The following is a 22501-nucleotide window of genomic DNA, read 5'->3' on the forward strand; positions in this document are numbered from 1 at the left end:
TCAGCCTGGAGTGGAAAACCAGTCAGATAAAATCTTGTTTCAAAATAAAGTTAGCTGGAATGAGAATGCACAGTTCAAATCTGCTGATATCTGCTGGAAAGACAGGCCACTTTTTTTTAGAAGTGCCTATCATTTCACAAAACATCCTTTGCAGTGCCCCCATTTCACCATTTGTGAAAAAATCCATAAGAGGTAATTGCCTGCAAGTCATATGGATCAGATTATCCAAGAATGTAGCTTTCAGTTAGGTCAACGACTGTTAATGTCCTCAAGATCATCATTTTTGAACTTTTCGTCAAAAACGGCAAACTTTCACCAGAAAGTCACATTTTTCCTACCTAATTTTCAAGTCAGCAGATTCTTCCTGTCCATAATCCAAGCTAACAAGAAATGAAACAAACTTAGTTTTACTTACTGACTCTGATTTTTCCAAGACTCTGGTATCTTAGCCCTGGTATGGCTAGGGGTGTCTACGCTCATGAATCTAGGAAACGAGGCCACAAAATGAAGTACATACAGTAAAATCGTGAAATACCGAGTATGGTGGTCCGGGAAGGAGAAATGAAGTCTATCAAAATGAAATGAATAAAGCTGGGATTTTCAAAACAAATTGACATTGCTGATGAATTGTATCATTTCAGACAAAGAAACTAGACCATGTCCCCATTAATCTCCCAGTACCACAATTCATCAAAGAGCCACAAAATCATAATCGGCAGCCAATAATACTTCAATCTCGCCTCATCTGTTGATTTCAAACATCTACTATTAACTCCGCTGTCACAAGATGAGTCACCCCACAGTTCATCTCCACAGATCATATTCTCAATCTATTACCAGGAGTAAAGTCAAGATCCTTCGCCAAAAGAACGTCTCATGGCATGCTGCCATCTTTCACATTCTCAAACACTTTGTTGTCAAGATCGTTCACGGAGGATGAAAGAAGCCTGTATTTTCAGAGCAAACATTTAATCTTCCATGAAAACTACGATCCCTTTATGAAAAATCTTAGTAATGGAGTAAGCGAGTAGTCATTTGAGTCATCAATCATGTGACAAGGGAAAAGACAGATAAGCTGGGAATTGGGCATCGCTTTGACTTAATAGATTGTCTGTGAAAAGACACGTAAGAACAGCCAGGCAGTTCGTCTGCAAAAATATCTCTAGCTGGGAGGGGGGAGACAAGGATGTTGAGTTGAGAGGCAAGTGAATCGAAGTCAGTTTTTAAGTCCGGTCAATGGCTGACGGCACCGAAACAGTATATCAGCAACTTTATGACTTGGAATGAATGGCATGCAGAGGTTAAGTGCCGGCTGAACTGACAAATCCTACCTGATTTACAGCAGCACAGGTCAATTAGCCAAACACTTCCTGCTCTCTCGCATAAATATTCGCTCGAAGCCGAGGGGCCATTATCATTCTGAGCCAGCATAGCGCTGGTGTCTGATTATGACATCATGTCAAGATCAGGAAATTCTATAACATAAACTGCAGTGATGTAGTCCACACACGTTGATTTGGCAACTTCCAACAGTGCACTTTATAGTACACCAGTCATAATAGAAACTTCAGACATCGCAAGCTTTTTTTAAATTGGCAATGTTGACTTTTACCACTGCGATACTCTGGCAGCCCTTTGTTAATGGGCATCTTAATTGCCTCAGTTTTGACAACCAAAAGCTTTGCCTATTCACAACATGTCCTGAATCATGGAATGCCTATATTACACCAGTTACATGTATACATGTATGGTTGTGTTGCACTGTCAAGCAATGGCTAGACCAGCAGACAATTGGCGATATCAGGCAGGTTTAGCCTAATTGAATGTCAGATATTCATAACAGCGTCCATATCTGATTCGTCTGAGCCCAATATACTAAGCTGCTAGTTATCTGTGAAAGTACTGAATACATATATTTTCTAGTACATGTAATGCAAAGGGAAGGAATGACCAGCCGGATGCAAGAATGAGATGTGTTTGTCCATTATTCATACTTAGAGTCAGACAATAACATTGCAGATCAAGCGGATCCAGCAAGCAATAAAAGACATTTTATGGGCTTCGGTAGCATCTCATGACTGATGGACAATCGCATGGACTAGCGATTATGAGGGTGGCGATTTATCACAATGTCTTGCTCTGTGTCTTTGGGGGTAAGATAGAGACACAACCTTGTTAAAAAACCATGCTGGGACCATTCATTAGAAGTCTCTAAGATGGTTGCAGGGTGTTGTGGTGGAGAGAAGATGGCAAATCATCCAAAAGTGAAGGTTATCGAAGCATCGTGAAAGAAACACACCAGGAATTGAGCAGATGACATCGTGAGTGTTTTGTGGAAGAGGTGATCTGTCAAGAATTGACAAAACACTGATGACATTATAGCAGAGGGTTGAAATAATGTACAGTTGTGTATGTACAGTGCAGTTCAATGAAATGCTATTTTGAGGAATGAGTTTGTTCAGTATAAAGATTTTAGTTTGAAGGAGGATTTTTACACAAAACGATAGCAGATGAAAGGAATCAGAGATATTTCACAAATATCCACCAGCCACTGGTCTCCCCAATGGTGCCAATCAATCAATCAATTAAACAATCAATCCATCATAGGTTTTGAGAATTCCTACTTCTTTAGGATTTTCTATGACTTTCACTCGACAAGAGATTTGTCAACAGTCCTCAAGGGTTAAAACAACATCCCCTTTTACCGTCTTCGTAAATGTTCTACCCTGACAGGAATTTCTATTAATTTCCGTTGAAAACTGCTGATCTAATATGACCTTTGAAATCTGATCTCCCATTGACATGCAGAGGGATAATATTCTAGTAATAGCTGGAACAGAAACAGACGCTTAGAAATATTAGTATGTCGGATCAAAATTCGACGAGCTGCAACTCCATGCAAGAACCGTGAAGTTAGTTAGTCTCGGGTGACGCATCAGAATATCAGGCTGAGGATGAAATGTACTACCTTTTTAATGAGCCAGCTTGAAGACTATGGAAATAAGACATAGAAATTGAGGCAGAATTCATGAAATGAGATCGAGCAATGTCAGATTTTGAGATTTTTGACGTAGTTCTGAGAATGTCAGACTGATCATGAATTGCTTGTTCGTGATAGTTATCGTATAACTGAGTTTTCTTTCATCTCATTTATAGAAATGATAAAGATGATCTGCATGTGAGAACTTAGGCTTTGACTTCTTACAACGGATGCAAAGACATATAATCTGAAAGGTTCTAAAAAAATTCAGGAAAAAAAATTCTCTAAAGGTCATCATATCAAAGGCAGAACATATAGACACTAAAATGATTTTTTTATTTCTCAGTATCTTCATCTAAAGATATGGAAACCTGCTAAAATCTTTAGTTCTTTGAGGTTGGTTCTCCTGCTATCAGTTCTGATGAAGCAACAAAACAGGTTCCCAGTCTGAAACCAAAATAACGTTGACTTCCTGAATTGGTGACTTTGTTGTCTAAATGTCATCTAAATGGTATTGTTAGCTCATAGCGTCTTTGAGTAACAGATACTGCAGTTGGAGGCAACATCTTTGTTGCAGAGATGCAACCTGAAATATAGCACAACCACACTTTTACAGACTACCAGGGATGCAAGCAAAAGGGTTGTTATAGCTGGGGATTCGAGATTTGTTATAGCAAGATTTGTTATAGCGAGGTTGCACGAAACATCCCCTAAGGAAAGCCATCAACTCAACATCATTGAGTTTTGTTTTCTAAACAGCAGACTATATCTTGAGAGGGACATGCTGAGACATGAGACGGTTGCTCCAATAAGCCAACACCATGGCATTTGACCTTTGCATAGGGACTGTACTGAGAAGATGATCATCTTAAACCATTACAGACACAACATCAGCGACATTATTGAACGAACATGTGCCAAGCCATGTCATCTCCGGTCAGTGTCCAACACAACACAAACAAGGAAATTGATTTGTTATCGCTAGTTTGGAAATCGGTGTCGAGTCACGCTGGGTGTCTCGTTTGCTAAAGGTCATTGTCGCCAACACGAACTAGGATATTGAACCTGTCAAGAAGATGGCACAGAAAACCACTGGGGACAAGCCCTCTTTGCTTCAAGTTATGTCAGCGGTCATATACTGCTGGTAGTGTGTAAACCAGATCCCAGAGCTTTCTGCCTATCATGGTTCAACAAAACAAGCTGCAGGGGAGTCAAGCAACAGCAGCAGTTATCCATTATAGCCGAATCTGGCAAACTATACAAGTCTTCATCAAGCAAAATGAGACACCGGATGATATCCGCCGGTTCTATCGGGAATACAATCAACGCAGGAAGGCGTCACCGATATCACACAATCACTTTGGGAATTAGCGTGAGGGCTGCTCCTACAATAACAGGAAGTGATTTGCTTGTTTATCACGCTATCTTGTACTTAAAATGTGACAAAGTTTTCTAGTTATTGTTGTACTCGGAGACATTTTTTACAGTAAACCATCAAATTCTCTGCATTGAGGGGTATGACTCATGTGAGAACATATTCTAACAGGCATCTTATTTAACTTGATCATCAATCACACTGTGAGGTAGTGAAATCGACTTTTACATTTTTCCACTCCCCTGGTTAATCAGCCACAAATAGATCACAACCAAACAAAATCGACTTCAAACAGTTTTAATGCGTTAACATTCTTGTTACTGACGTCATTCCGAAAAGGACACCTTCCGTTACTCTCGGGTTCAAATATATAACATCTATAACATTAAACAACAAATGACGCCCTCCGATGCCAGAATCTTCGACAACAACGATGAGAGAAAAGAACAATCAAACTCTGACATATCTCCTCAGAGCATCCAACAGGAAATATGTGACAGGCTCCAGCAGTGCAGCCATAAACCAGATCCTCTCCACTTTGAACGAGTTTCCCAATGCCACTTTTGAGAAAAACAGTACTTTTCGTTTTTGTCAAGTTGTCTGCGTTCCTGTGAAGTTATTGGCAGGGCAAGAGGTATAACATTAGAGAACAAAGAGGAGATGGATTGGCCTCTCAATACGTTACTAGGTAATGAGGGAGCGTAACGAACCAGTCAGTTGATATACGGTACATACACTATGTGTACATGTTGGGAAACGATCTGGAAGTTCATTGTTAGTCAAGTCTAAGCTTAAACACTTATTAGTTCAAAGCCATACAAGTTAGTAGACACACTAAAAGTTGGCCAACAGAAGTTGCCAAAGGTATGTCAGTTCTCTTGTCTTACATTCAAGAAACACAATAGAATGTTGATCAGATCTGTGGACGAGTGTTCAAAATAGATGGTAAAGTCAGTTCTGTTGCAGGTCAACAATTCATGCTTTTAATAATTCATAATTTGTTCTCGGTGAAGATTGCTTACCTTAACATACAATAATGCAAGAAACTAGGAGAGAAAGATACACGTAGATATCAGAGAGGTTCAAATTTGGCGAGCATAACCCACTCATGTGTGAGCTACCAGTCTACTTCTGTCAATGTGTTCACTGACCTTGTTTTCATCACATCTCCAGTGAAGTCAGCAAAAACCTCCAGAGGTTTATTGCTTCATTTACCGCAATCATTGATCTGACACATAAAACCATATACTGAATAGATGGTTTTCCCAGATACATCATCAATGTCTGTAATCGTACCAAAACGTATCAGTCACCATCTTCAAACAGGACCCTCTGCAAAGCAGACCTGTCAACCTTAAACTCAACGCTTAGTTAAAACGTTTCATAGATTCCATCAAAGAACTGCAGGTGAAGTCGCAAAAACCTCCAGAGGCTTGATGCCTCATTAAGAGCAGTCAATGATCTGACACCTTCAACCACAGGTATTTGAAGGCAGCAACAGCATCCGGTAAACACATCAACAATTCGTATGCCCCCAATCTTTGGGAGGCAAATCTGAATCATGCCGTTTACGAATCACTGAAGGAAGCAAAAAGTGAATCAACTTCATCAAAGGCACCAACCGTATGATAATTGATTGTTCAGTCGCTTCTTACAAGAGTGCGTATCCTGGCCGCATCATCGTCCTTTTTGAAAGCAATCGCTAAGGAGAAAATGCTCTGGCAGTAGCTTGCGTCACATGAAAAAAAACACAGCGCAAACTCGAGGGAATCTTTTCAGCTGGAATTAGAATATGGTTCACCGGGATCTTGGTTGTTTTCAGTCTTACTTGGAATGAGAAGCAGTCTGGTCTGCATCGCAAATGTCTCACGCAGAATCGATGCCAATATCACGTCTTTGGAGATACTCGTTGCATAATTCATAAATAATGGCAGAGTAGGAATGGAACTGCCGTCATTGAGGATAAGTTTGGGAGGAATTTGTTGACATTGGACACAGAGGAATCAATGAGAGACTGAACTCATTGTCATGTTTTATGTTTTATCTCAGAACGCCACCTTGGCTATCTGAACTTGGGTTGTCAGCTAACTGATTTCAGTTCTATTTCTGATATGAGCTTACAATGATGGTATTCTTGGAGCAGACTTCTTCCTGCTTCCCAAGTAAATGGCATTAGTGCCCCACCATCCAATCCCCAACCAGAGCGTACTCAAAGGGGGAGATTTCCTCCCGCCGGCCATGACAATGGCATCAGGACAAATGGAGAATTGCCCTGGAAAGGTCATTACTTCTTATCAGGGTGATAGCTGTCTGTTGCAAGGCGACAACATTGCCGCAGGGTATCAAGAATTTACATTATAACCCATAATGCCGCCGGGGCAAATCAGGGCCACATTTGATTTGTCCCCTCGACCTCGATCCAATCAATCTGGTTACCACGGTAAGACAAAAGCAGAGAACTCATTATCTCAGGCATGCAGGTAACATTCTGGAGGTCCAATAGCTTTGGTCACCCGACCTCGAGGGAGGATTACACTGGACACTGGTACAATCATCCTACATTTGTAATTCATGAAAACAACATATGTGATCCGTCACAGCAAAATCAGGCGCATGTCGCTCTGAGCTTGGCAGGTTGAGACGGACTGTTTGTTCATTTCTCTATTGTCTGCCTTTTGTGAAATATGAGCACATCAATTTCTCCCATTATCTTCTGGTGTCATTTAGGCTCATCTTCTGTGCGACATGCGCCTGGTTTTGGTGTGACGAGTCACATATTTGTAGGTTTTTATGCATCAGAAAGTGCTTTCAATGGTCATTTTAATATCTTTAATCCCCAACCACACCTCTGTCACAGTGCCACGGCATTATTTCGATTGGAGATTGCAAAATTGTCCAGAATTTGACCCGTGAAACAAGCCAGTTCATTTGCTTCTTTGAGGAACGACTCCAAGCTATTAGATATTAGTCTCAACATGGTTATGTGTTTTCCCATCGAGGTAGCACCGTCTCTTCAGATAAACAAGATCATTATTGTCAGTTAACTTAGAAACTGTCGTGTTCAAGTATTCTGCAGACTATTCTCGTTAATAAACTTTATACCCGGCAACCAAAGTAATCAAGGCGCAGATGACAACTAAAATATTGCGACGCTTATACTCGATTAAGTAAACTAACTGGCTACGAACATTTCTGATTGCCCATGCACATCAAGAGTCATTTAGGCAATAGCCAATCACAACCAGGCTTCGTTTACGAGGGAATAACAACCGGCGTTCACAGGTTATCATTTTGGCGGACACCCGTCGGAAATTACGAGATGATTTTCTGATGTGATTTTCCGGCTTGGGTGATTTACATGTTGCAATAGATCTCATAAACAGTGTTCAGCGATGTTGAAGTTGGCTGGGTTAGGCAATCATCCTATTCTGATATATGGGCATCCATTTCTCATTCATGATTCTCGAAAACTCATCATAAGTTTTTGATGGTGTCAAATGTGGCTCAAACCTCTTGCGGATAAATTTGACAAGGACAATGAAACGGCCAGGGGCCATTGTGCTCACCGTCTGGACAATGGTAGTTAGAAATTCATCCTGGTTGAGAAACATGCTACATGTATAGTATACAGGTCAAACCAAAGTCTGTAAACCAACTCACCAAGTTGTCAGTATAATCAGCCTCTCAGATCGGTATTGAGAAATTTGCTAAATAATCCAAAATTTGAGTGCTAGATAATCCAAATTTGAGGAGGCCCTGAAGACACTCATTCCCACACACTTCAGCCCAGTTCAAATCATGGACTGACCCACAAAACCGTTGGGAGCTAATTGCTCAATTAAGTGTCAGAGTGACCCAAGCTCCCCACTTCATACACTCATTGTCATACACAATCAGTCTTTCAATTTCATATTGAAAGACACTGCTATAATCCAGTGCAATGCATGGACTGACCCCCAAAAACTGTTGGGAGCTAATTGCTCAATTAAGTGTCAGAGTCAAGTGACCCAAGCTCCCCACTTCATATACTCAATTTCATACACATTATATAATCAGAGTCTACAAATGCTTTTGTATATACACCTTTCCAGAAATGTGGCGCTGAGTGTCCGAAATAGTGATGTCATAAGGGGAAACTAGGCATTATGGTGGAGGGACAAAGGAGATAGTCATGGTTGACCAACACACTTGAATGCCTTTAATGAGGGACAAGGGGGAAAAAGTTAGTTCCAATGCAAGCCACCAATTTCGGGAAGCATGTATAGCATATATATCAGGATACCCATCAGAAAAGTGCCATAGTTACACTCAAACGGCAAATTTACGGTGAGCTAAAGAGACAAAACAGCAGTGATCTTTCCAAGAGTCGAGCTTGTGACCTCCTGATTAGGAGCCTAGCTGGCACTCTCACTGCTATGCCACTGATCTCCCCTCTCAATGATCTTCAAACTTGGTAGAAACGCAGGACCCAGACAACAGCCCGACCACATGAAAACAAATCTCCTCCGACATCCCCCTTAGATGGAATTCGTAGACCAATCGGAGAAAATTGACAAAAATAATTCAATTTATAGTAATCAATCACATGAAGCATTGCCCATGTAATGCCATTAATCAAATACTTGGATAAACATGGTTTGGGATGATACCACAATCATAATTACCATGATTAAAGATGTCATAGATACATAATGCAGGATGAACACTAATTTGCTGTGTAGACTAAAATCAATCAGCTGGCTCAAAAGTATCATGAAGTTATTACCCAGAAGATCCCTAAAGCACAAACCTTTAAACAGATATTCAGACACAAGCCTTGAAAAGCAAACAAAACTAATGAAACGTCTTAATATATTCTCCGGCATGAAACTTCGACGGACAAATTGCCATTAAGGGACCACATTAAGGGCCATCTCAAACACACCAGGGTGATTTGTGATGCGCTCCGACGTACCATTTTCAAAATTAAATTTTATCATCTGATGTCTGAACTGACATGTGATTTAACGTATCAGCCTGAAACCACAACACCAGCGAGAGAAGGTATTGGCAAATAGTATTGGTGTCTCGACTCGATTGATTTCTGATAACTGGGATCGGTTGACCCTGCACCTTCCCTGACCCTGCTGTAAGCCAGGCCTCTTCTCCACCAGACAGTTTACAAGATAAGTACTTCCCAGCAAGAGATAGCAGATAGTTTTGGTAGCGTATTGGCATGCTTGACGATTGATTTCTGAGAACTCCGGATCCACTGACTTGAAATCTTGCCCGACATTCCTGCCTGTTGGCGAGGATCAGAATCAATAGGTAGCTGTCAGAGTTGTAGTAGTAAATTGGCAACTAAAGCCCTCTTGTAGGATAATATGTGGAAAATAGAGCTGAATTGGCCACATGGCATAATCAATGAGAATTGAGGCCTCAGGATCTGGCTGATGGAAGGGCTAAGGGAAAATCTCCTCGGATTTTCATCATCGTCATAGATTTGCGGGTGAATTTTGAGAATTTATCTGCTCTTGCAAGTGTTTGATCCAAACCTGAAAAACAAGACTGATCAGACGTTTTAAATGACTTCCTCTGAAGAAAGACAACAAAATACAACATCAAGACTAAAAACGACCAGTATTCGACTGATATGATTAAATGATGATACCTTCTCGTGTTCTGACTCCTTGTCCTTGTCAGCGACGTCTTTGCATGGATTCTGTGATTGGCGATCTCGTCCTTGATATCAAGGATTCTCTGCCGGAGCTCCAAGTCTTCACAGATATCTGAAAACGTACGATCAGAGGAGATAGGTCAAGATGGCATCCGCTTGCAACAACAAGGTGATTTTCTAACCCTGAAGCTCAACTCAACTCAAACTCAGCTACTCAACTTTAGATGAGTGATATCCATTGATTATGAGTCGTACCAAGTCTTGACAACATCCACAGACTGAGCATCATCATTTACAGAAATCATGATCTCCATTCTGGTCTAATTCACATTTGTGAGAAATAAGTGCTTTTCCATTTACAATGATTTAGCCATTTGCGTGTGTCAGGACCACTTCTCTGTCAGGCGCTCATCATCTAGAGTGGTGTCACAGACCTATTTGCAGGCAAGGGTTGAAGACGTTGTTTTCTGTACTCCAAGTGATCATTTGTGAGAAGGATGAGGAGCCGTTCATGGTGTACGTCCTCTATCCCCTTGTTATCCTATTTCCCACTTACCTAGACATGTTTCACCATTTTTCGTCTTTGCATCCACATCAGCACCATGCTGTACAAGTAGTTCTAATATGAGTGGCTGGAATGAGAAATGAGCAAGACATCTCAATCAAATTAAGATCAAGTTGAGAAGAAGGTCCCAGTTCTTTACCAGGCCTCTCAATTACATGATTCCTACACCGTATAACGGTGTAGACCGTACAGGATGTCCCCAAATTAGGTCTTTTTTTTTCCTTTTTTTTTTTTTTTTTTTAAAAATAATATGACCCCCCTGAAGCGTTTTTTGACCCCTTACATAACCAAATCTCATCCAAATGGCCTAATTTTATAGATCTACCCTAAAATTATGATTTTTCAGGTGTATGTGGTGATATCAGTCACTAACTTTGATTTATGACATCGCTGTTCAGGCAAATTGGCGCGATGAAATGTCCCCAAATTAAGCTAAAAAGCAAAAAATATGTCCCCCAAAATAGGCTAAAAAAATACAGGGTGTGAGGTCTCCACGTAATTGAAAGGCCTATTTACATTGAAGGTCAACAAACAACAGTCAACAGTGTGGAAACGATCCATCTGAAGACCAAGATCTGCCATTTCAATTCCTTATTCTCATCTGAAGGCACGTGTCAAGCATCTTTGAATCGAGCTGACACCCGCATATTGAGATTGATTTTGAATGAGAATGTTCCGATAAGACCTTAGGTTTGAAGTTTTTCGAACCTGATTTCATGATGATATCGTGCGAATCGCTCATTTCCATTAGAATGAAAGTTTTAGGAGTTAGATAAGCCGACGTTAATCCATCATTCAAGACTGATGAGATAGTTCAATCAATGGATTGAAACGAGGATGCTCGGTCATGCCTGGTGATTGCGTGCTTTCCCATAGCTCTTAAGGCTTCAAGGACTATAGGTTTCTTGAGACTATAGGTTTCTCGGCAACTTGGAAGGCAGGTCTGATTCTCACCAAGCTGAGAAACTGATCCTCTTACATAATTGATGCTTTTCCAATAAAGGATTTGTACCTTGTTTGCACAATATTTTCAAATTAAAGGTTTAATGCTGTGTAATATTTCCAAAGATTTCCTTATTTGCATATCTAAAATCTATATTTGAATAACAATATTTTTTCTACTACAAGCCTTGGATAATTCATAGCAACAGTAGAACTTGCCTTAGTGGACATTTCTGTCAGCAGGGACACTGCTTTTGGTCCCAAATTGGTATAAATTTACATTCAATTTCACCTCCTCTAATAAGGAGAGCAGTTGTCAGTCCCGAGGGTTTCCTTAATATAGAGAGGCTCCATTGTAATAGATTTCAAGCACGGAAGCTCCAATTGTAGAGCATTTCATGCACTTAAACGTTACGTCTTTCAGAGACAGAGTGTGGCACAATAAAACAGTGATAATCCAAGTATGTCAGATTAGGCACAACCTTCCTTATATCTAGTTACTGAAGAACACATGCAATTCGATCAAGATACCAGAAATAGCATGTCTAACTGCAGCTTATTGTTACAGGATATTGTTCCGCACAATACCGAAATGTCAGACTATCAGATACATTGCATTAGCTTTGAAAATGGATAATGTTTTTTTTTTAGCGATGGATACAGCGATTGGATTAGGAATGAATTCTGTCAGAAATGATATGGAAAACCGAGGTCAGAATCTTCCGGGCTGTTTCTATAGTGTACAGGTGTTTATCTAAGAGACTGTCATGTCAATTATCCAGCCCCCCCCTCCCCGCCTCATTTTGCCAACCGAAGCGTGATTGCCGCATATTTTTACAGCAGATCTGTCCTTCAGTTTATCACCCAGCCTCATCAATGTCAAGCTGCCAGCTTAATTAAAATACCTCGTCATATCCTGATGTTCTGCTGCCAATAAGTGACATGGGCTCATGTCAAGGGGTCAATCTCTGACACACTCAAGATACCAGGATGATAATTCATTAATTACAATCGAGTGACACGCACCACAACCAGCTTTATAATCGGTGTGCGTAGGCAGAGTTACACACCTCAGCAATTTCATTGCTCCATTTCACTATGTGAGGGGATTTCCTATAAGCGGCAAATCTACAAGATTAGAAACCTTCTAAAGGAAAAAGACGACTTACCTGTCCCCAACATGCTGCCGCATGTATTGGCTGCCAACTGTCATTATCCCGAGCATCAATTGGAACATTATGTTGGAGAAGGAACTTGGTCACTTCCACATAGCCGTTTGCTGCCGCTATATGAAGCTGAAAGGGACAAGAAAACTGGAATTTGGCCTCCTAAACATCTATCTCATCTGAATTTTCATAGACACCAACTTCTAGGAATGAGACTGTCAATGCCCAAACATCCATTTTACCATGGAAAATGCAAATTCATCAATTTACTCTTTCCAGAGGAGCCTCTTTGGCGATGGCTCGCTCCAAATTTTTGCGGGTTCCGGATCATGACTCTGACATACAAGTGTTGCGTAAAGTTGATAATGCACTTACTGGAGTAGCACCATTTCTGTCCACAAATATGAGATCTCGTCCTTCCTTATGTAACTTTTGCACATCTTGCAACATGTTCTTCTCCACTGATATTCTCGTGTCGTCTATCAGTTCCTGAGTTATACCTGGAAAATAGCGATTTTTAAAGATTTTTCAAAACCGGGAAATCAGATTTTTTTCTTCAGACAAGTTTTTTCCAAAGCCGAGAAATCAAATTTTTTTCTTTTTTTCAAACTTTTTCTAATTTTTTTTCAAACCCAAGAAATCAATTTTTTTCAGACAATTTTTTTTCAAAACCAAGAAATCAGATTTTTTTCAGAAATTTTTTTTTTCAAATTCGAGAAATCAGATTTTTTCTTCAGACAATTTTTTTTCAAAACCGAGAAATCAGATTGTTTCTTCACAGTAAATTTTTTTTCTTCACAGATATGTTGAGAAGAGTCACCAAGACTTCTTAAAGCATTTTTCACCTGGCAGAAGACATTATACAGATAAGCAGCAGTGACTTCCTCCAGGATGTCAAACAGTGATGTACAGACACCACTTTTCCCCCAAGTCAATTATCGTTTCTTCTGTACCATTAAGCCACCCCACCCTAAACGCTGTGAGGTTAGCCAACCAGGCAGAAACCTCATTTGGAACATTAGACAACGCTGACTGACAACACAGTGTGTATCTTACTTATCACGGCTGATCATCCAAGGATTTTTCCAGATATCTGACTCAACTTGCTGATCGTTTGATAGAATACCTGGTAAGGTGGCAAATTTGCCAATCTTTGAAGGACGTGTTTGCATGACATGTTAAAGACCACATTAGGAGCGTCAGACATACAATTGACAACACACACGCAGTGTATCTCATTCTTTCCGTCTGACGGATTACTTTACAGGATTCTTGCACATAGTGAAGATGCTATTTCAGCACCACAGTATCCCCTGGCTATGTTTCCCATGACGTCAATCTGCTTAACAACAAAAGGTTTCCAAGGAGTCGGCCTATTTACAGCCCGAAGCTTACATTTCCCATAGGCCTAACTGACCATTTTGAATCTTTCCCATGTATCATCACCACAAACCATGACTGTATTTTCCTTACCAGGATTTGATCATGGAACAAACACTCACCCTTTTTCGCCATCTCTGATTCAATGAAATCCAACGTGAGCTCATCTTCGCAGATATCGTATGGCATGTTACCGTCTGCATTCACCGCCAGCAAATCAGCACCCCTGAAAAGATAGAGAAGAAAAGACATAAGTAACAGCTTCGATCAGCATCTACGGCTTCGATCAGCATCTACAGCTCCGATCAGCATCCCCAGCTCCGATCAGCATCTACGGCTTCGATCAGCATATACAGCTCCGATCAGCATCCCCAGCTCCGATCAGCATCCCCAGCTCCGATCAGCATCTACAGCTCCGATCAGCATCCCCAGCTCCGATCAGCATCCCAAGCTCAGATCAGCATCCCCAGCTCCGATCAGCATCCCCAGCTCCGATCAGCATCTACGGCTTCGATCAGCATCTACAGCTCCGATCAGCATCCCCAGCTCCGATCAGCATCTACGGCTTCGATCAGCATATACAGCTCCGATCAGCATCCCCAGCTCCGATCAGCATCCCCATCTCCGATCAGCATCTACAGCTCCGATCAGCATCCCCAGCTCCGATCAGCATCCCAAGCTCAGATCAGCATCCCCAGCTCCGATCAGCATCCCCGGCTCCGATCAGCATCCCCAGCTCCGATCAGCATCCCCAGCTCCGATCAGCATCTACAGCTCCGATCAGCATCCCCAGCTCCGATCAGCATCCCAAGCTCAGATCAGCATCCCCAGCTCAGATCAGCATCCCCAGCTCCGATCAGCATCCCAAGCTCCGATCAGCATCCCCAGCTCAGATCAGCATCCCCAGCTCAGATCAGCATCCCAAGCTCAGATCAGCATCCCCAGCTCAGATCAGCATCCCCAGCTCCGATCAGCATCCCCAGCTCCGATCAGCATCTACGGCTCCGATCAGCATCCCCAGCTCTGATCAGCATCCCCAGCTCTGATCAGCATCCCCAGCTCCGATCAGCATCCCCAGCTCTGATCAGCATCCCCAGCTTCGATCAGCATCCCCAGCTCTGATCAGCATCCCCAGCTCTGATCAGCATCCCCAGCTCTGATCAGCATCCCCAGCTCTGATCAGCATCCCCAGCTTCGATCAGCATCTACGGCTCCGATCAGCATCTACAGCAAGGACATTTGCAACAACATCTGACTCGGCAACGAAGGTCAGACGTCCATATCTTCTCACAGGGTCCCATTATCACCATCTTTACCATGACATTATTTCCAATCAAAATTCAGATATAATATGCATGACGCTACGATGAAATTGCGAAAATAGGACCAGTGACATTAGGCAATCTGAAATTGATGTGAAAATCATGTATGTGGGACATCAGTGTTCATCTGTTAGAAGGCGGCCTCTTCGTTACTTATGCATAAGATATGACAACCAGTAAAGTGGCCGATCAAAGATAACGAGGTTATAGCAAAGTGATGTCCCTCAGTGATTGTCCATCAGTAAAGCAGAGGGCAAACAAGCAATTCAGATCACTGCTTCCTGCAATGCTGAAATTCAAATATTGTTTGGTGCGTTTTGCAAAACAGTCATCAGCAGGCAAGAGCAGCCCTGGTGCTAGAAATAGACTTCAGATAGGTGGCTCTTGGCATTCCAGTCGTATCGATCCAATATTGACTCAGATCACTTACTCCCAATTCAATTTGGTGAATTGGCCAACTGCGATATTGCCAACTAATATACCACTAAGATTGACGGCGAGATTCCAAAATGAAATATGTCTCCACCTACACTGTTCAACTGGTCGAGACTAAATTCTGTGATCAACATTGAGCGGGTGAATATTTGGGTGCAGATCACGATTGCCTTTGATGGTATTTTGACCTAATGGTCTGTACAATGCAATTTTGTGTGAAAGTGGCTTTTTCTCTGAATTGTTGCCTAATTTGCCAGCCTGATTCTTGGCAAGCTCAGGAATCAATTCTCCAGGGTGTAAATCCAAACCGCTGCTGTGATATTTGCTAATCCTCGGCCGACAGCGGACATATCTGCCTCAAGTCACTTATTCCTACTTATCGATGATGAAATGCCTGCCGGGGACGATCAGTTTCCCGATTCGGCTCACGACTGATCCTTATAATGTGATGTCGGGGCTTCAAGGATCTGGTGCGGAGGACCCTTCAAGGAAACTGATGCATTCCGATTCGATACATGTAACCACTTCTGTAAGGCATGCAAGCTCTGACTGTGTTTTGTTGGTGTACTGTTGAAGACGAGGTTTAGTAAAACAGAGGTACATTCAGAACAAGCATTAGGTCAGATTCAGCTCACCAACTCAACTCTGGGGGTTAAGAATGTTTCTGCAATTTGAAAGCCTGAACAACTAAACACATCTTTTTCACAAAAGATTGAGCAGGAAACAGACATTTAACGGGCGGAAGCCATCACAACTGTCTCTTTTTGCTGAGTAGGATGGTCTATAATGTTCATAGCGGGGTTCTTGTGGTCGATAATTGTACTTTCCTTCCTGCACATGTGACAGTTCCAATAATTCCCACACACACACTCATCCTGTTATGAAAGGCAATCATTTGAAGGATAATGCCTCTGAGGTGAGTGCCCACGTTTTAAGGACATTGGACAGCGGCTTCTTTCACAACAATTTGGGGATCATATATTCCAACACGCTATCAAGAGCTGAACAACATAGCCTTCTGTAGCTTGGAATCAAGTGGAAGTTGTGGATGCTGTCCACAGTACTTTTGCCCCACTTGGCAACAACAAATTTCAGTTGATTCGGTGACTGCCCAGGAGTTGCCTGTGTAGTAATTGCTGAAATGCATCAGACCAATTAAGGCCAATTTAATTGAAAACCCTTTGTACGTCCACAAGAACTGTCAGAATCGTCACTTGTTCATGATGTTCAGACAACTGTTGATGTGCAGTGCCTCAAGTCATCGCTCTAATGAACTCAACTAATGATGCCTTGTAGGTTTCCTGTGCTCCGATTGCCAATGTCAGCACAATTCAAGGATTGTTGAGCGGGTTTAGTGGAACATCATCTCAATTAGAGTGGTGTTTTACACTTCTCGCCTGTCATCTTGTGAGCTAGTAATGTTGATGCTTGGTTTTACCACGGTGCATTGTGAAGTCAAGTCAACCGTTTCAAAATAATGTCAACCAAAATCGCCAGATTATTGATCAAGGGTTGACCTTGGGTGACCAAAATGCAGTTAACAGCAGTTCAAAATTAGGCCAAGCAAAGTCTCCACAACCTGAAATTGCAATCACCAATGGTATCAATTGACAAGAGCTACCAGACAGAAGACAAAATGTCAAAGCTTCTTTATAATAGCTGCCTAAGGAAGGCATCTCTCTAAGGTGCTTTTCTTTCTTTGATGACATTAGTCACCATTGTCTGCTAATAGGATTATGGCACTCAATATTAACCAAAATTACTGGTCTTAGCCAATGTACTTTGCAATAGAGTAGAAGAGAGGACCGGCAAAGGACTGGGTCTGATATTTGCTGGAAGTACGTTACGACTTGCCCACTTACGTCAAGATTTTTAGCCCTCATTTGATAAGAAATGATTACCATTGACAATATTCATATTATGCATGACCATCTCAGCCAAATACTACAATAAGATCAAGCTGAAACCTCTCTCCATTAATGGAGGGAGACGTTACTGTGACGCTGACAGCCTTCTCGGCCCTGAATCTAATGCCAAGGCCCCTAATAACAGAATCATATATCAAATAGATAGGTGATTCCGGCCAATTTGGGTCTAATGTTACAATCCTGCTGGCATTATTGGATAGGAGGGACCAGTTACCATCTTACCCCAATAAGTCCAAACCCCCAACTTTACAAGCAGTCTCATTAAAGGGAGTTTATGGTCTCGGAGCATTGTATGACAAGATGCCATAACAAGGGGTGATATGAATAAAGACCAGCAAATGCTTTTACTTCAATTTTGTACAGAAAGGCCTAGTGTAAATGTACATGGAGTTTTTGATAAAAGCATTTGCTAGTCTTTATTCATATCACCCATTAACTGCTCAGACCAAACTTTCTTTTTAGACTAAAGGCTTGCTGCCACATGAGCATATCACAGATCAGGCTCACAAGACTTTATAATCTTTGCAGTTGGTGTCTCCTATCACAAAAGCGCCACACTCATATAATATCTCATCAGTGTCGTACGTACAGTAACGACCCAAGTGATCCAATAACATCTCCTCAGGAGGTAATATTTGACCAAATTGGTCTGAATTGCCATTCCGTTTGATATGGGATGCAGTCATTGAGGAGGCAAAGGGCTTCATATGGCAGTTGATTATACAGTAACAGAGAACCGTACAGGCAATATAGGTACAGTTTCTATGAGGTCGAATTGGCAGACTCACATGGGTAATTCACATTTCGGTTTAAAATAGTTGGCACTGCTGAAGTTTCTTGTCTATACCAATTATACCTGCCCACTACCAGTGGTTTAACAACCCCGATCTTCTGTTACAATGGCATGACTTTGGTTGACAAGTTTCCAGCAGTAAGCTTTAGGATTATCCAACAATGTCATTTCTAAGCAGAACTTCCTTGATGACCATATTAGGGCAGTTGGCACATAAACCTAGCTCCCTATTACTTAATACTACCAATTGCCTGGTCTTATTAACTGCCCAGAGGCTTGCTAATTGCCGGAGTAATCTCTTCTTTTATGTCCTCCTTTGTCCATTATCAGGTATACTTTGTTAGCTGATTATACCCCAACGACAACATTAGCCTGAGAATGGTAACTGAGACACACAAGGTCCAACATTGATTACATTTCTTCCAGCCAGTGTTTAATCCTGGCAGCCATAACTGACTTGAGAACGATCTCTTTCAAACGGAAGTCACTCTGGATGACTTTGTGTTGTTTTACTCCTGCACTCAACTGATAGTCCATGTCTTGATAAGGAAGAGGTCTAAACTGAATTTCAGCCAAACTGTCAATACTACTACTGGAAGTAGTGAGGGTATCCCAAGCGCTTCTATAGTAAATCTACTAAGACCTCAAGAATAAATTTCTGACAAATTGGGAAACAACAAACTTGAAAAAAACCATTGACGTCTTTCTAGATGAGCAGCCCATATCATCAATCAATCCAGCTTTCTAATTACAGACGTTTTATCGAACCCAAGTGAATCTCAGATCAGATCGCATCGCTCCGTTCTGTCAATTTGATATAGAAAATGATGAATGGCTGCTTGTGGGTCGATTTTCTCATCAGGAAATATATACGAAAACGTGTAATTCAATTCAGGAATGATGTATCACTGGAACAGATAGCAACGTCTTCACAGAACAGCTGGATGCTAAAGGACATAACAACATTCACATTTGCCATCTCTGTCAGAGAACACAGACCACAGACTGAAAATTCAGGACAAAAACTTGCCCTTACTGTTTCTGTCAATACTCTCAATGTGTTGCCAAGACAGAACATGGCAAAAATATTACCATATTTATGGGAAGATTTCAATTTCAGATACGGATGAGGAGATCCAAGTTTTGGCAGATTACAAAGATGTGTTGACATTTGAGTGACGATAACATGGTGACAATTTCCAAAGGGTATGCGCTATTTTTGTTTTCATTGCTCAAGGAAAGCGACAACCACAATTCCATAGCTACATAATGCGAGTGATTACGATAATACGTATGGTTACCCTGGTATTCCATGTTTCCAATACTTAGTTTTTGTATTCATGGTTGACAAAGCCTTCCATCACGACATGCAAGAGGAAACAATAGGCCAAGCATATATATATTCCAATTGTCACCAATGCCTGGCGAATGTGGGGGCAACTGACATTTCGAGAATTTATCGGATCTCTCAAGTAGTTAGTGGCAGTACTGACTACTTGTCTTATCTTGTTTGCTAACTGCATTGCTAATTGACCTCATGTGGTTGTTGTATACTTGCGTCCATTGATAGGGATACTGTCATCCATTCAAAGTATAGCGTGAAATGCTGGCACTTGCCTAAGGCCATGGCAATCTATTCTTCTGAGCCCTTGTAATGAAATGGTCACCAGTGGTCATATTCTGTTGCAAGGTCCTACTCGGCCAAATAGATCCCCCACTCAGCCATCCACTCTAAAGCACAGCCTTCGGGGTATGGTGACACTACATTACCGCCTGGGAGATAACAACCATTGAGAACCTTCTTCATAAAGTGTTCTCCCTGCTAGCTGGGAGAAGGAGGATGGGGAATTCATGTCTTCGAGCGGTTACAAGGGCAAAAAGGTGTCTGGCTTCACAGAAATATTTGTTGGGGATCACCTGATTTACTATTGTGACATCTTGGCTCATACCATCTCCATCTTTTTCATATTCGTCTTCCCCACTTTTGTGTCAGCCTTGCAATATGCAGTATGAGACCCTTCCTGCTGCTTAACAACGTCAACCGTCAAGAGCTCGACTGGGGCGATTGCATGCCATTCACAGCATCTTAACGACAGATGGCTCATACGAGAAAAATTACCTGTACGCAAGTACAAGAATGATCTTCCATTGTTCTTACGCTGAACAGCAGTGTGAATAGCCTCACACATATTGGAAAGACCACAAGACATCTTCATTTATAGTCAACTCAACTATATTTCATCTGTCATTTGGAGCCACATTACCTGATTCTTGGTGTATAACAACACATCCCCTATTGCAATAATGTGCAAGGAGAACTTCTTGTGCCAAATGGCAGCTGATACATCAGCGGAAACAGGATCGGAAAGAGATAAAACTGCCTGATTCTTGGTAATAACTTCGCCTAATTGTTATTGTAACACCCAACCAGGACAACTTCTTTATCAATATATCGCTGGCCATTCTTGGTAATAACTTCGCCTAATTGTTATTGTAACACCCAACCAGGACAACTTCTTTACCAATATATCGGCAAACATGCGAAGTTGGAACAGTAGAAAGAGATGGAACAAGCGGATTAGCTCATTGCTGTGATATGACAGGAAGAGTAATAGAAAATCAATGCTGGCTAACCTCCGGGAGCAATATTGAGGTCATAATGGCACTGTGACCAAATCAGGCTTTGTCAGAACCGAATATCTATAGGATTGTCACTGACCGAATTGCCGCTTAGATTGAGGTGCTAGCGCTAGCGGAAATGATCTTGAACACGAATCTGGTGATCTCGTGATTGATACCCTACAGACCATGTTTCGTATCAGCACAGCAGTTCTATTTCACTTGGGTATGGGATGTCTCATAGTCGATTACACCAACATCTATGGTCCCGTGAGAATAGGTCTAATCATGTCACACTCACAAAGTTAGACATTAAGTTGCCCGGGAGCATCATACTTTAGATGCCTCCTTTTCCACATCCAGGTCCCAATCCCATCAGTGTGTCATCAGGATTAATCGGACCGAGATCAAATGGAAAACAAGAACAAGTGGATAACGTCTCATTAGCCCTTTAGCAGTCCCATAGCATTGTCTAAGATCCCTAGAGCTATCTAAACCCACTGCTGTTAAGATGCTAATCCCTTAGCTAATGATTTTCAAGGGAGGTGTATCAAGGCAGTGCTGTCATCGTGGACTCCATCTTAACATGGGAAAGCCTTAGTAGATTTCTATATAGATCTCTTGTTGGAGCGAAAACAATTGCTTCCTAACCTGAAGGAATTTTACTAGTACATTTCTATGTAGATTGCACATTGATTGTGCATCTCCCAATGCTCTTCTTGAAGTGGGAAACAAATATTAGAGTTGCTGGTGAAACAAAGGAATGATCGAGTGTCATTCGCATTGGGAGCAATATGATGTCAAAGACATGGCTGACTATCCCTGGATGTTGTTAACAGCTCAGGACTGGACTAACTAACTGGCTAAACTAACTGGCCATGTTCAACTAACTGGCCATGTTTATAAGGAATCCCTTGGCTATTGTCAAAACATTGTCACTTGTCCAATCCACAATGTTGATCATTCTGCTCATACATGTCATAATGAGGTGGTCTGGTTCTGATTGATTGCCCGCAATTTGAACAAAGGAACAAATGGGGAGATCATATTTATCCCCGAAGAAAGTTGGTAATTTCCCCTGTGCAAGGGCAAGGCTTTCAATCAATTGTTGCCAATAACGGTGAGACAAGGGTCACATTGTTGCCTATCATTCCAATGCTTTCAAAAAGCAATCATTGCAATAGAATGACTTTCCCTTGATGTACCCTTTATATTTCCATTAGATGGAAAACTTCCCACCAACTGGTAATCTCCCGGCAATCAAACTGAAAAAACTTACAGAGCTTAAGAGATCCTCTGGAATTAGATGGTAAATAATTACTTCCATGACTCCTGACATG

At 41.5% G+C, this 22501-nt stretch overlaps 1 protein-coding gene across 9 annotated transcripts in view; it reads right to left on the bottom strand.

The window, feature by feature from the left end:
- Nucleotides 1–22501, bottom strand: part of LOC135496383 (protein phosphatase 1 regulatory subunit 16A-like) — a 54950-nt gene that overhangs the window by 12745 nt on the left and 19704 nt on the right. For 5 of the 9 annotated variants that reach the window (XM_064785696.1, XM_064785695.1, XM_064785690.1 and 2 more), the window contains exons 5-9: nt 14187–14290; nt 13060–13184; nt 12688–12813; nt 10568–10643; nt 10006–10123 (exon numbers count right to left, since the gene is read on the bottom strand). In XM_064785696.1, the coding sequence (XP_064641766.1) occupies nt 10006–10123; nt 10568–10643; nt 12688–12813; nt 13060–13184; nt 14187–14290 (549 nt within the window). Of the gene's footprint in view, nt 1–415; nt 485–2968; nt 2993–5377; nt 5402–10005; nt 10124–10567; nt 10644–12687; nt 12814–13059; nt 13185–14186; nt 14291–22501 lie in introns of all 9 variants that reach the window. The other 4 variants (XM_064785688.1, XM_064785687.1, XM_064785692.1 and 1 more) reach the window with 3 other exon arrangements.

The sequence above is a fragment of the Lineus longissimus genome, chromosome 11, assembly GCF_910592395.1.
Source record: "Lineus longissimus chromosome 11, tnLinLong1.2, whole genome shotgun sequence".
NCBI lineage: Eukaryota > Metazoa > Nemertea > Pilidiophora > Heteronemertea > Lineidae > Lineus > Lineus longissimus.